This window comes from Vanellus vanellus (genome assembly GCF_965231255.1).
Source record: "Vanellus vanellus genome assembly, chromosome: 2".
NCBI classification, from domain to species: Eukaryota; Metazoa; Chordata; class Aves; order Charadriiformes; family Charadriidae; genus Vanellus; species Vanellus vanellus.
Window position 1 is genome coordinate 160,112,222 of NC_138906.1, and position 15,606 is coordinate 160,127,827.

The 15,606-nt window shown below is 36.5% G+C and overlaps 1 protein-coding gene across 1 annotated transcript in view; it reads right to left on the reverse strand.

Moving 5' to 3' along the window:
• The window catches only part of ASAP1 (ArfGAP with SH3 domain, ankyrin repeat and PH domain 1), a 155,895-nt gene that overhangs the window by 34,986 nt on the left and 105,303 nt on the right, over positions 1–15,606 (reverse strand). Inside the window, exons 12-19 of the mRNA XM_082499527.1 lie at positions 15,187–15,287; positions 14,720–14,789; positions 11,876–11,963; positions 10,735–10,783; positions 4,637–4,800; positions 2,943–3,076; positions 1,772–1,863; positions 784–970 (exon numbers count right to left, since the gene is read on the reverse strand). Coding sequence (XP_082355653.1) covers positions 784–970; positions 1,772–1,863; positions 2,943–3,076; positions 4,637–4,800; positions 10,735–10,783; positions 11,876–11,963; positions 14,720–14,789; positions 15,187–15,287 — 885 coding nt within the window. The remainder of the gene's footprint in view (positions 1–783; positions 971–1,771; positions 1,864–2,942; positions 3,077–4,636; positions 4,801–10,734; positions 10,784–11,875; positions 11,964–14,719; positions 14,790–15,186; positions 15,288–15,606) is intronic.

A 15,606-nucleotide genomic window follows, 5' to 3' on the forward strand; every position in this document is an offset into this window, starting at 1 on the left:
TTCTGAATATCTCCCAAGGATGGAGACTCCACAACCTCCCTGGACAACCTGTGTCAGTGCTTGGTCATGCACGCAATAAAAAAAAAAAAAAATAAAAACTTTCCAGATGTTCTGAGGGAACCTCCTGTATTTCAGTCTGTGCCCACAGCCTCTTGTCCCGTCACTGCACACCACTGAAAAGAGCCTGGCTCCGTATTCTTTGCACCCCCTCTTCAGGCATTTATATACATTGATAAGATCCCTCTGTGCCCTCTCTTCTCCAGGTTGAACAGTCCCAGATCTCTCAGCCTTTCCTCATACACCAGATGCTCCAGGGTCCGAAACACCTTGTGCCTGTGAAGGCATCAGATTTACTCTTTCCTCAAATAGAGTAAACAGACTTGTATACAGTCAGTAAAGTGTTCCTTCAACAACTACTTTAAAAGCAGATATGATACTGTCTGTGATATCAGGTGACGCGGGGTTATCAAGTCAAGCCCTCTCTCTCTGGGCCTTTTCCTAAAAGGAACATACTGCAGAACAGGTGCTTTTCAACATACTATAGTTGCACCTAGAACAATGTATGATATTACTATTGCATTTCACACTCCTTTAGACCAATGGGTGACAACAGATACAGCCTCCTTTCCCTCCCCACAAGGATGCCATATTAAGGAAAGGAAGAAAAACCCCACCACTTTCATCTGTTATTTCTCTTGTGTTAGCATCTAAGGCAACAGCCCTGCATGTTTTCCAAAGAAACATTATTTAAAATATTCTGCTTTGTTTACCTGATAGTCTTACCTGTCCAGGTTCTAACAGTGGCTCCATTAGCTCTACCCCCTCTGCATAGACTTGAATTAGTGCAAGTAAATCCCTGGATTTGACAGCCTCAAGTAATTCATTCAGTTTAGCTGCTGCAGATGCACAAGTCTTCCTAGAGAACTTATGATCTACATATTTAGCAGTGATAAATTCTTTACGTGCAGTCCTGTGGGGTGTGAAAACAGATCTTGGTTTAGAAATTTTTAGAAAAATCGGTCATTAATTTAAATTTAAAATCACCTTGCCCAACTCGGGAGCTGAGAAGGGAAGAAGAAAACTATTTCATAAAGACTGTGTTATTTATTTTTATAATGCATGTCTTTCTTGCAAACGAGCCCAAAGATAAGGTACGTATTCAATTTCATCCTGCCTTCCTGTTACATATGAAAATTACTATGACTCTGGGGACTAAGACCAAAGCAAAAACAAAGCCTGAAATGTGATTTCTCATGGAAACACATCTACATGTTAAAACCAGGATAAGCATGAAAAACATGTTCAAAGCAGGATAAAAGAAAAAATATTGAGTCAGCTAGAAAACAGCACAATAGGTTAAAAGGTCTTCTGTGGCAAAACCACATCGGTTATCCTCTCTGTGCAACTCCTACACCAGGGAAAGGAAGAAAAAGCTTGTCACCATCTCAAGACAGTACCTAAAGCTAGTGTCATTTAGTCCAACTGTGTTTATCACCTGAGAATATAATACAAAACTCAAAAACATTCAAGATTCAGAACGAATCTTGAAACCCAAGCCTAAAGTTTTCTACACTGAGAAGCTGAGGTAGCTAAAATGCGACTACATGACAAGAGACTGAATTTTTAAGAAAGTCCACTGTTGGAGTAAAAAAAAACCAGTCTTTTGCCACGCTAGCCCTCCTCTGGCTTGGTTACTTTTTAAGACATTTTACATCAGATATATATTCCACAGTAAACTTAATGTTAAACCATTTAGAGATTTAAAACTTACATATCACTTGATGGACTGGGTTTAGGTGAAGGACTAGGTAAATTCCCCTCCATAATATCATTAAAACTAGTATTTCCTACATTCTTGGCCAGCTGCAATAAGAAAAAAAAAATATATATATGAGGGTGGGTTGTTTTTTTTTTTGCTCTAACAGCAATCTAAATATTGGAGTATTGATGTTCGTTTTCCACAATATTAAAAGATGGAACAAACAAGACCGTAAAAATTAAAGCATGATGATTACATTTAAATATAAAGCAATAAAAATATTTTGAAGTGTGAATCCTATCCTCCCAGAACTTGTACAATAGGCTTCACAGTCACATGTAATTTGTATTTCAAGACAATCTGTCTCCAATATAAAAACAGAATGAGGAACTAGCAACATGAACATTGCACCAGTGCTAGTACACTGATCAGGAAGTTACTTTTGGAAAGAAGCTCAGGTCTACTGGAAAGTCATGCTTAGTAAAATTTGATTTAAATGAATAGTAACTTTGCAAACCACTCAAGATTTCAAAAAGAGTACTAGTGCTAATGTTAAACCTAGACACAAATCCAGAACTGCCTTCTACCTTCTCTTACTTTTGCCATACAAAATCTCTGTAAGAAGTGCTGTCTCACAGGCCTAACACAGTTGGAGAGATAAAGCTGCTATAACTGGGTTTTTCTTGCTTGCATTTTTTTTTCTTCCTTCTTTTCCTTTTCAGTAGTCTCATATCAAACTCCTTTCACAACTTCAGTGTTACAGGATTTCTTCCATCAAATTAAAAGATTCATCCCAACACTTTTCTGTCAAAATTAGCAACAGTCATTCTCACTTGTCAAGTTAAATTAGCTTTCGTTTTTTTAAATCATATGACATTTTTAAACTGTCCTCATTTAGGGTCAAGATCAGCTAATGAGAGGCAACATTCTCACAGCACTAATCACAACATTCACTCTGCAAAACCTCAGGAAATGAACATGGGAAGCCACAAGTGGTCAAAAGCATCAATAATATGTTATAGTAAAAACCCTTCCTTAAGATACATAGAAAAATATGAAGATACTCTGCAAAACCCATACCTTGAAAACAATTAACCGGAAACTATACACCTGAATGTTTCCTATATACAGGTAAACACTTGACTAAAAAAAAAAAAAATAAATCCAAATTAAAGAAACTTACCAAGAGTTCAGACGTTCCTAATTTGTCTAATTCCAAAGACTGGATTCGAGAAATATGGACACCCATTTCTCTGTGTATTCCAGAACACTCAATGCAGGTTAAAATGCCCAAATTAGTTGATAGCCATGTTGGATCTGTAGAATTGAAAAACAAAATAATCAAAGTCCAAGAAAAGGTTTTCAATGGTGGTAAGAAATCCCAATGTATTCTGAAATGATTCCTCATTTAATGTTTTAACAAATGGAAACTTAAGAATTTTCCATACTTTTCTCCAAACTGCAGTGCAAATTTAACTGAAAATTGCTACCAATGGAATTAAGTTTCTCAGATTTAGGGACAGCCCCAAAGGCACTGAATTTAGACTTATAAATCCATATTGGATGACCACATTTGAATACATTTAGGATTTGTTTCTTGCAGAAAGAAGGCAAGGCTTTTGTTTCCTGTTTTTAAAAGGAACAGATCTCCTAAATTCCACTATTGGCAGCCTCTGAAGTTTTAATCTTTACTTCTTAAACTTTAAATAGACTTTTTTCATAAAGGATTAACTATAGCATTTTCCAATATGTAAAACGGTAATACGTTGTAGAAAATTTAAGGAACACTGGCTAGTCCAGCAAGAAAAAATAATAAATTGTTGTCTTAGAGGAGATCTGCATGTAATATTAGAATAGATCTATGAATGCTACATAAGAAGCAAGACCAGTTTTTTAAGGAAAAGAAAATGCTCCAGACGTATTTTGTATACCTACACGTCTTCAAATTAATCTCTTCCTTGATCTTAAATAGTGACCGATAAAGCATTAAGTCAAGAGTTTTAAAGCAGCAAGCTGGAGTGCAGAAGTGAAGCTTAAAACTTCACTATAAATTAAAAGATGAATGAGAACTATAATTGGAATTTTTTGTAGCTTTACATGATGAAAGAATTGAATGAACCAATTCCAGGATTTGACATAATGATATTCCACTTTGTATTTTTATCTAGGTATTTCTTACTTGGATCAGCTCTGTGTCAGTAAGCAGCTTGAAGATACATAATATCTACTCAGTTCCAAATGAGTATCGCCTTCTTGAAGTGTCTCTTTAGATGTGAAAGCTGTAACTGCTGCCAACTACCACATCGATTCAGTAGCTCTGTGACAAGTCGACTCTTCTCAAGCTCTAAGCGACATACAACTGACCTGTAACTCTACTTCTGAAGATATAATCTAATAGGATTGCAACTTTGGGCTTCGTTCTTTGCACAAGACTACTTATTCCGCCTCCGAATGTTTTTGATACTGCAATTCCAGTAGTCTCATGCCAAGAGAAAACCTCAGAGTAAGATCCTGGCCAGGTCAATTTTTCCACAACCATTGTCTAAGCATTACTCACTTCTACTTAGTAGCATGCACAGGATCAGTGATGCCAAGCAACTTCCATTCAAGTGCAACAAGCATCTAGAGACAGTGCAACAAGAACAGTTCAAACTCCAGAGGGGCTTGAACTGCTGGAAGTAAGCACAGACAACACACAAAAATATTTTAGTGAATTAAACAGAACTAACGTATGAAAGTCATATTTGTTCTTTTAAAAACAGGCTGAAGACTGATCAATACATCACTTAGAAAATTAGTTTGCACTCTACAAACACTTGTTTAAAGAAATTACTTTGCTCCCAACAAGAAGTTGATGACATGAACAAATTGAGATACCTGGTGAGCCACAATCACAACAGACTTCATTTCCGGGTAATCTCTGTATGTCATCAATAATGGCTTTTGTCAGATCCTCTAAACTGTTTTCCCCTGTGCTCTGCTCTCCACGGAATGCCATATTTAATGCTTCTTCTTTGCTGTTAGTCAATACTGATATCCATCTAGCACAAGATAAAGACCTTAATGAAGATCTGCATTTGCAAATACAAGTTAATCTATAAACTGTAGAAAGCTTGCCAGGAACAAAATATTAGTGGGAATATAGGGAAGGACTGTGTTGGGCGAGAGACTGAGTGGGGAAAACGCAAGAGACGGAAAAGAAAGTATTGAGAAAAGGAAAGAATGAAAGAATACAAAGAGAAAAAGTCTTAATTGTAACGTCCCTTTGGTGAACAATCTTAAAGTCAAAGCAATACAGTTCTCAGGTTCCTCAAATAAGCAAAAGCTGTGGAAGAGAAAGGGTGCAATTAAGCTCCTGTAAATTTAGCTGCTTTAAAAGTAGGTGCCCAAGATCTTCCTGAAGGATAGATCTATCCCATTATTAAAGGAGAAAATTATAACCACTGCTTGCTCCAAGGTGCATCTCTCTCTTCACAGAGGAGACTGCCAGCACATTTTTGAACGTGTTGATGTCTAGTTGCCTTTCAAAATGCAGGTCTCGGTTAACTAATCAGAGTCAGACTGTAACATCCAAATTAATGAAAATTGCCATGGCAACAAATGGGGTAAGGAAGAGAAGATGACAGGAGAGTAACGATATTGACAGCCAACATAAAATTTTAAGAGCAAATGTTGACTGCAACAAATCAAGACTCTTTAATGATATTTCAGGCACTAGCTCGCCCCCACCCAACAACTCTGCAAGTTTTTGTTTACACAATAATGCTGTCATTAAAACAAACAAAAAAGCCTCTCAGAGGCTGCTGCCCTACAGATGGAGGTAAAGAGGGGAAAGCAGTTATACTAAGGACAAGCATATTGCAGATGCAGTGTTGCCTAATTTAGAAACAAAGCAAGCTAAAAAAAAAATCCTCCCAGGTGTAGTGATTTTAGATGGTTTTAGATCTACTGCAATTACACATTTTTTACATAGAAATATTTTAAATTGGCAGTGTCCTCAATCCATTTCCTCTTTACAGAACCACAATTATCTGCAATCATCAATCTTCTGAAATGTGCCAAAATGGCTACAGTCATCTAAACAAATCAATAGAACTTCAGATCAAAATTCATAATTTCTCACTGAAATAATAATGCAAAGATAAACTTCAAAGTATTTCAGAGGGAAAATTATGTATATAATCTTGCAATACAGATTCAGAGCCTGAACTGGTACATGGGAACTGCTTATTATATACTTCATAGACCTATGGTTTTTTAAGTTTTTATGGGCAGACAATAATCCTAGAACTTGTAAAAATAAAAGAACTTTAAAAATTGTTTAAAAAGCAACTTTAAAGAGAAATTTAAAGATTTGAAAACAAATTTGCTCCATAGATAACACGCTGAAAACAATATATATTTACATGAATATCTCTCTCTTTAGTTACAGCATACAATATAAGAACCCACACTAGATGGCATTCTTCTGCAATCCTTCTGATGAAATCCAAGCTCATTAAAGAAAGAAGAGGTGGCAGTGTCTTGTTTCTAATATGATAGTAATGTTGTGTTAAACACACAGAGTAAAATAATCATTAAACTCAGACAGACGACATTTGTTGAGAATTTCTTTCAGGGTTACAATTTGATTAGTTTGTTAAAAAGGCAGAATTTGAATAAAACTCAACTATGCAGTAACAATTACAAAAATTATTAGATGCAATTAAAATAAACATGACATGACTGAGCCAGCTGTTAGTTTGATACAGATTTCCGTATTACAAGTTTCTAAACTGTAAGAGCAGTAACTTATTTTGACTGCGTTTCCTCATCTAGAAAGAGCCCACTGTCCAAGGCTGCATGTCACTGGCGTCATCTGTGAGACAGTCGGAGCGAGAGGCACCACAGTGACAGCTCTTCCCGGGCATCAGCAGCAAGGCCCATTTAACACAAGCGCAATGACTGGTGCTATTTATACAAATCCCCAGTTGGTCACCAGGCCTTCCTAGCATGCTGCACGCTCAGAAATAAACAAGGCACATCATTAAATAGGGCATATTAACACAGTGTCAACAATTTATAAAAATTGTCTTATGACTGCTGTTCTCCTTTTTTCTTATCTGCACTAGTCTTCTTTTTCTTCTTAAAAAAAAATAAATCTTTGCTTTATTTCACAATACCACCAGCGTCAAGCCAACAGCCAAAGCGCTTCTAGTAACACTTTGTACTGTTCTTTCAAAAAATTTAAAAATTACTCAAGTCTTACAGAATTACTTTGTCTTCAAAATGGGGCTTTGAGCAACCTGGTTTAATGGGAGGTGTCCCTGCCCATGGCAGGAGGGGTGGAACTAGATGATCTTCAAGGTCCCTTCCAACCTAAACCATTCTATGATTCTATCTAATGCAATGAGACAGCTTGTCCAATCTTCTACTACACTTTTTTTTTTATCTCAGCAGTTTCTTATGATCCTTTAAGCCATCTTGTTTGCTGGAGATTCCCAGTTTTGAAGAAAATCAGGAGGCTAAACAAAAATCTGGCAAAGGTGACTTCTGGATCCAATGAGCGAAACAGAAATATTCATTAATCTTGGGTGGGCCAATCTCTCTGATTCTTCTTATTTTTCTTCAGTATTTCTAAGCCAATACCCTTCCCTCCCCCTTTTTCAAATATTCGGAAACAACTTTTTTATATGGAAGAAGCAACAGAGAGTATCAAGACCTTCCAACTCAGTGTTCCCAAAGTAAAAAAATGCCTGAAGACTGTTGCTGAAATATTAGATGTGTGTTTCTTCAAAGCAAAACTTCTGAATCTAGCTGTGTTTATAATGTTTCCTACAGAAATGGATATACTCTTGACCTTCAAAAAGAAGGTAGAAAAGATCTAAAAGGTCATGTCCTGACTACGCTTGGCCCTATCCACAATTACCAAAAAGTAGAAAGCATCTATTATTGTATATGTTAAAAAAATAAATCTGGTTATTGTAGAGATCTGAAGTTATATTTCTTATAATATATACATAAATATATATATATAAACACACATATGCAGACACACTCCCCCCGGCTCCCGCACACACTGTACTTTATCTACTAGAGAAACTAATAATCCAGTGAGAATTTTGAAGGACAGTCAAGCAGTAACTAAAGGTCAACAGACAGCTGTCTGGATAAAAATCAAGAAATGCAATGGACTAAAGGAAATGTTTGTGGAGAAGCACTAATAAACCTATAACAGTATGTAGGCTTCAGTGATTTGTATTTTAAACTACCCACTTTTAAAAATTATTATTATTATTTTTAAGTAGGAAAATGTATGCAAGGTCAGTTAAACTAGAGTCTAAAGAAATGCACCTTGCTTTTTTCTCTGTTTAGATGTGATTCTGGAAGGAAAGTGCTTTGAAAAATCTATTTATGCATTTATTTTTCAACTGGGGCACAAAGGAAAAAAGAATAGAGGCAGCAGTAGAATGGTGGACAAAACACAAGATGGAGAAGAAAGGGTCAAGAGAGACACACATACACAAGTCAAGTGGAAATCGGAACAAGACGATGACAACTAACTGAGGAGCTACATCATGTAGTTCCTGCAGAACGCTTTTAAAATCAACAAGGCTGGAGGTGAAAGGGTGCTGTATGCATGACACCCTAGATAATAAAGCTGTTTAGGACCTACTCAGTGGCTGCACATGAAAAACAGAACATTTGGTTATATTGTAGTTTTACATCAATGCAGTAACAGTCATTCTGGTTGATGAACTTAAAGAATTGCAGAAATTTTCCCAAAGAAAAAACAAAAAAGTTTCCATCTGCATCTCAAAGTACATGTCATTACTTGGGTCACTTAAGTAATTTTCTGAAACAGAACACGTGCTGACTAGCAGGCACTACAATACCTTTTTGTTGGTGGCTTAAAGTGCCAATACAGGCAAAATACCCTTAGCTCTATTAGTTTGTTGGCATGTATTCCAACATTTCACAGAATCACAGAATTATCAGAGTTGGAAGGGACCTCTAGAGATCATCTAGTCCAACTCCCCTGCTAAAGCATTTGGATGCAACTAATGTCTCTTTAGCTAAAGGAAACTTTTAAACTTGCAAAAACATAAAAATACTCCACACCACTCTACACTGCACTGGTGCGTCCTCACCTCAAGAACTGTGTGCAGTTTTGGGTGCCTCCATATAAGGACATCAAACTATTAGAGTGTGTCCAGAGCAGAGTGACCGAGATGATGAAAGGCCTTGAGGGCAAGACTTACGAGGAACAGCTGAGGTCACTTGGCTTGTTCAGCTTGGAGAAGAGAAGGCTGAGGGGTGACCTCATGGCAGTCTACAACTTCCTCAAGGGGGGCAGCAGAGGGTAAGTGCTGATCTCTCCCTGGTGACCAGCAATAGGACACAAGGGAACAGAATGAAGTTGCATCAAGGGAAGTTCAGACAGGACACTAAGAAAACGTTCTTCACTGAGAGGGTGGTCAGTCACTGGAACAGGCTCCCCAGGGAAGTGGTCACAGCACCAAGCGTGTCAGAGTTCAAGGAGCACCTGGACAATGCTCTTAGTCATACAGTTTCGTTTTAGGTAGTCCTGCGAGGACCAAGGAGTTGACGAGTCTGTATTCCAGCACAAGTCATTTTCTCAGCCACTGGACTTTGAAGTGACAAACCAGACTTCAGTGGTAAACAAAAGGCTACTATGCTTCTAATGGGAAACAAAATCAGCCTGGAATTTCAAAATAGTCCAACAAGCAGCCAGATAAGCTAAATTTATTGACCTGCCAATCAGAAGAAGTATGTTAATGATGTATCCTCCCTCTACCTCGCTCATGCATTAAGACCAAAAAAACTTCACCTTTTAAACCAACAAATGTAGTGAAAACTAGTTTATGGCAGAGACACAAAAAACTTATGACTCATCAAGCATATTACTGATCAGAAATAACAGTATTTTCTTCTTGACTGAGAAAATTACTGCAATAATTAAGTTCCAGAATGAATGCAATAAGCACGACTAGCAAGTCAGCTTTGCACTCTAAGAGCCGACATAAAGCTGTGGGAGACTGGAAGGAAATAGCAGCGTGAAAAAATAATTCTCCAGCCTTCTCATTTCATCCATGCCTCCCAACGTGAAACTGCCAATGCCATTGTGTCCCAACACTACCAAACAACTGAAATACCCTACAAACACTCCCTGTACCTTTAAAATACACATGGAGTAACAGTCTCTTCTGTTAGAATATGGACACGTTACAGAATAGCACAACAGTCCTGAAGAACGAGGCAGCCTGGGAGGCTCAGGCTTGCTGCCCTCTTCACTAGTAACTTTATTCCTAGAATTGTCAGGTGATGAGCATTAGATTGTAATGTTCTGCACAACACACATTTGATGAAACCAAGAACAATATTCAGGTGGTAAAAAAAGTGGCACATGGTTGTCAAGACAAGAAGTAGTTCTGACATAGCAGGAAGAAAGATTGTTTTAAAGGAAATAAGCTGGTTGGAAACATAGAAACAGGATTCTTAAGTACACAAATCTCAGAGATATTTCCAGGCCCACGGTAAAAAAGATACACTGCCTCCAAATATATTCTATGTGTTACATGGAGATCTTTTACCTATTTATTGTTTTTAATTTAAAGGAAAGGGTATGATCAGGAAGAAAAGAAGTGCAAAATAGGATTGACACAGAAGATTTAAGAGGAATTTAAAAATATTTCATTTAAACCTTAATAACCTGATCATGCCAAGCAACTGCACACAATCTAAACGGGTTTTTGGTTGGCGCTTTTTTTTTTTCTTGTTTTTAATGTTACAAGGTTTTCAAAGAGCCCTGTGGTGTGACACAAAATAGTTTACATTTAGAGATTCACAACAGCAGAAAAAAACACAGTAGGCACTACTTCTGCATTAACTGAGAAAACTATTTCCACTGTTACGTGTGATTTTATACGTCTCTATTTGCAAAAGAAACTTGAAAAAAATGTAAACATTCTTACGCTACGTATTCCTGTTCATCTTCTGCTTGAAAGTGGTACGTTCTGTTATCTGAAATAAATAAATACATTCTTTTCATTTGGCATATAATAAATTCTAAAATATCAACATAGCCATTACTAAAACCTATTTGGCAACTAAAGCTTTTAAGAGCAATTGCTCTTAGCCAGCAACATTAATACTTTTCTCATAGCTATGAGAAACAATTCTAAAAAAAACCCAGAGAAAGATGAAATTGGGAATTTTGATTTACACCAAATGAACATGATTTCGGAACTCTTATGTTTAGGAACATTAAAGAAAAAAAGCATATGAATGAAACTTTGCCCTTCTGAAGTCAAATCTGAAACATAAGTAGCGGAAAAGGGCAAAATAAATTTGTTCCTATTATATAGTTTTCCCTCCATTTGGGTTAAGAAACTTCTTACTAACCAAAGGATGAGATATGAACTGGGTACTATCCCTCACATTCAAAGGTTTCATAGACTGTCCTTATAAATACAGAATGTCAGAACTGAACTGTTTGTTGTTTAATGCTATATGTGAAGACTGAAAACACTAAATTGGCTTATCGACTTCAAAAGTGTTTTTAAAAAATCAGACTGGATACAAATACCTACTATGCAAGACCAAAATGGAAAGGGAAATCACCGAAGCTTTAATGCTTAGAAGACAAGTCACTCCAACAGGAGCATATTTTAAAAGGAGGGTAAGAGAACAAAAGAAATTGAGTGGTCTTTGACTTCTTCACCCCCCCAAACAGCACTCAAAAAGCAGAACAACGAAGGAAAACCAAGATGAGGCCAAAGGTGTTTTCCTTTTCCACATAGATACAGCTTATGCATGTTCCACTAAGCTGTTGAACATCTCTCTGAACTTAGGAGAACAGCACATATGCTGCATTTCATGGCTCATCACAAATGAACAGTATTTATGTCCCACACAGAGAGAAAAGGTTCTATATTCATTTGTCCATTCAACCCATCTTCAAAACCAGAGAGATCTGAACACTCATGAGGCACTGCATGCATCTGGATATAGATCTGAATTTTTAACTGTAGCCTCATTTTTACTCGAAGTACCCTGTAATGACACTTTCAGAAATCCCACATAGTGCAAGATGGTACTTAAGTTGCTACATACGTGATATTAGATCAAAAGACTTCTTATCTTCAGCATTTGGCTTCACCTGGCAGGTCAGTAAATTCAGTTTAGCTGGTTGCCTGTTGGACTAAAAAGAAAATTTATTTTACTTTAAAAATGTCTTCATTTAGGATTATTTTTTCTTTCTGGGGAGTGGACATGTGTGATATTAAAGTGTGCACATGCATACATGTACACCTTCAAAACACTTGAGACCAGCATGACTTTGACTTGGTGCGTCAGAATGGACAGACTGCTAAATCTAAACTAAATCTAAACAAAACTAAAATCTTCACGGCAAGCCTTCCTCACTATTTGAAAAGGACCAAAGGAATAAACCTTTGTTTATAATATGCTAATACTGAAAGTTTTTTTATTGTATTTAATAAACAATGGTAAAACTATTATGAAATTTTTCATTACAATATGCCCATATTCTGATTTTCCTCCCATTTTAAGTAAATCAAAGATATAACCCTAAAAATTTAAAAGGGAAGTGGGACGCTTGAGATCCGGAGTTTCAGGACTTGGAATAAATACATCTACTAATAGTCTCTACTGTAATTAGGTTACTTAAGACCATAACAGGAAAGATGGGGACAAACTTTATAGCAGGGCCTGTTGTGATAGGACAAGGGGTAATAACTTTAAAAGAGGGAAGATTTAGACTAGACATAAGGAAGAAATTTTTTTACAGTTCTTTTTACAATGAGGGTGGTGAAACACTGGCACGGATTGCCCAGAGAGCTGGTCAATGCCCCATCACTGGAAACATTCCAGGTCAGGCTGGATGGGGCTTTGAACAACCTGATCTTGTTGAAGATGTCTCCGCACGTTGTAGGGGGAGGTGGACTAGATGGCTTTTGAAGGTCCCTTCCAACCCAAATCATTCTGTGATCATTCTATGATAACTAATAATGTCTTTAAAGTAGTTTGGGTTTATACAGGTTTATCAGGAACTATAGAGATATTGAATTCAAATTACAATAGCTGGCAGATATAAAGTGAACCTGAGATGTCAGTTATCAGTAAATACTTCTGAACTGAGTTTTGGAAGTTGCTCACATTAGAATCAAATATAAAAGTAACACAAAACCTACAAAAAAACCCAAACCGTCTAGAAGTGCATTTCCCACATTGTCAAATATTTGTCAGAACAAGTTTATCAACACAATATTTTTAACACTTAAGGAGCAACATTTCCTTGAAGGAGTAAATATGCAATTGCAGTCTCAGTTTTCAAAGGTTAATGTCACACAAACTATCATGATCTGAACTTTTCATCATTGAAAATGAGAAAATTACTTTCCTCTCAGCACTGCAACAGAAAAGAGCAAATGGACTGCTTTTACACAGCTACGCACAAAAAAAGGAAAACTACAACCAATAGCGCAATCCAAAGAATTCTAAATCGGCAAGTCTTGAGTTGGACAACACAAGTGTTTTTCTTTTTAAACAAATGGTGATAGCTGAATCATTACTAACCTAGGTATTACTAATTAATCATAAGTAATTTGACTAAGTGACTCCTCGAAGGAGTTGAGAATATCTTCCTAGCCATTAAAAAGAACCAACCGCCAGTACAGAATGTAGTAAGTTCCCTTTAACTTGCTCAAGATAGACAGTTAACTTTAGACACTGATACTTATGGCCATCAGTGGAATTTGGGGGAATTTGGGGGAAAGAAGGGTGATGAAATGGGAACATCTTTTTTTAACAAGAGTTAAGAGGAGTTATTCCTGTTTGCAACAAGCTTGTGTCATGCGGCCACAAGACAGTTTTAGGACTGCCTCCACCATGATAATGTTGTTGCTTCCTCATGATTTAGCATTCCTGGGAAGACACTTCATATATATGCCTGATTCCCAGAACTCAATATGTTCAAAACTTTCCAAAATTTCACACTTTTAGTTGAAAGCACTCAAAATATTACCACATTCACTCATCTGACAGACTCTATCAATAACATCTAATATCAAACACTTCCTGAGTTTCCAAATTACGTGCTTCACTGATATACCATGACAATGCTTATGAGCAAAATCAACTGAAGTATTCATTGAAAAGTCTGTTCAATATGGTTGCCATTTTCTTATCAAACTATTGATAAATACATTTAAGTATTAAATCAATTGTCATAAGCTATAGCGGGAGGTGAGGTGGGGCAGCGGAAAGAAAAATTTTAGAAGGCTAAAGAAGAGTTCGCTGACTTCATACAGACTACAAGAAGTTTCAAAATTAATTTCCAACCAGTCTTTATTTTCATTTTCTCACTCTGATTAGTTGAACAATTTTAATTTTTTTATAAAATGAATGTTTTAAATAGTTAACATCCTACATAGGAATAAAACATCTGCAATAGACATCTATGTATGAGCCAGTTATTAGTCTTCCAGTACAATCGACAGCCAGAATTTGAGCTTATAACAAGATATCTGACCAAATCTACCCAGACTCCTTTCACTACATTGACCAGCTCTCCAGTGGCTGAGAGAGGCGTCTACAGGATCTTGCTCTGATTCAGACAGCTACACTGTAGACCCTTCATTTTATTCAGATGAATTACATCCCATATCCCAAAGGCATAGTAAGAACAGGTGTACTGCTCCATTTAACCTGAAGCACTGTTCCCACTAGAGGTCAGCAGCAAGCAACTAGGAAAAATTTTAACAGGGCAACAAGCATAGCATTACTAAGTCAGTCTCCAACTTCTGATAATCCATAGAACTTCAGTCAGAAGCAGAAGGGGCATTTTTTTTTGTAATAGTGAATTAACACCAACAGATTCATGGGAAGGATAATGTTAATTTATTATTTTAATAAAAAGGTATAAAAATAACTTACCGTTGCATGTGATATGGTAAGAATTCCATTTTTAACAGTGCACTTCCTTCTTTGCCATACTTTCCTTAACCTAGATAACAACAACAAAAAATTCAGTAACTAGACATATTTCAAAACACGTTAATCCCATTAACATTTTGAGATGATTAGCTTTGAGAAACAGATGCAGTCAAAACTTTACTAAATGCCTCACCAAAAGTAACTTGAAAACTTATGACAGATCTTAATCACTTTTTAGAGACTTATAAAGACAATAGCTTTCTTTTTAATGTGACTGTTTTTTTTAGATTGCTTGTCATGCTTTTTATATTTACTATATTGAATTCAGATCTCTGTTCAGATCTGAACTGTGAAATTCTTGAGTACTTGTGGCACATGCATTAGGAGAATGGGCCTGAAGGACCCACACAGTACAAAACAATAAAAATCAGTGCAGTTCTCACTATGTATTATGTGCTCCAACATACCCATCGCTCTTCTTTAAAAGATAACCTTTCTTCTCACTGCCATATTCCTTATTCCCCTGAAGCTGATGCATACTGTATCCTCCTTGCCTGCTCTGTGAATCCTAAAAAAGGGGAAAACACCATTAAAGTTTCCTGATGTGCACAGTAAGTTTTCCTATCCTTTAAGCCTATTTTACTTTATTTCTCTTCTCAATCACAACTTCACAAATTAATAAGGATTAAAAAAAGAGAGAGAACTCCTAATGCATGTTTTACATCCATAGGAGAGCTTGCTTTTACATCACGTGATCCTGAACTGACTGCATGTTCAAGATTGAATTACTTCATCAGGTGTTTGAAGTATAGTATGGATGCAAATATGTATCTTAAAATAATGACTTTTAAAAATACAGAAATTTAATACTGAATAATCTTAGAATC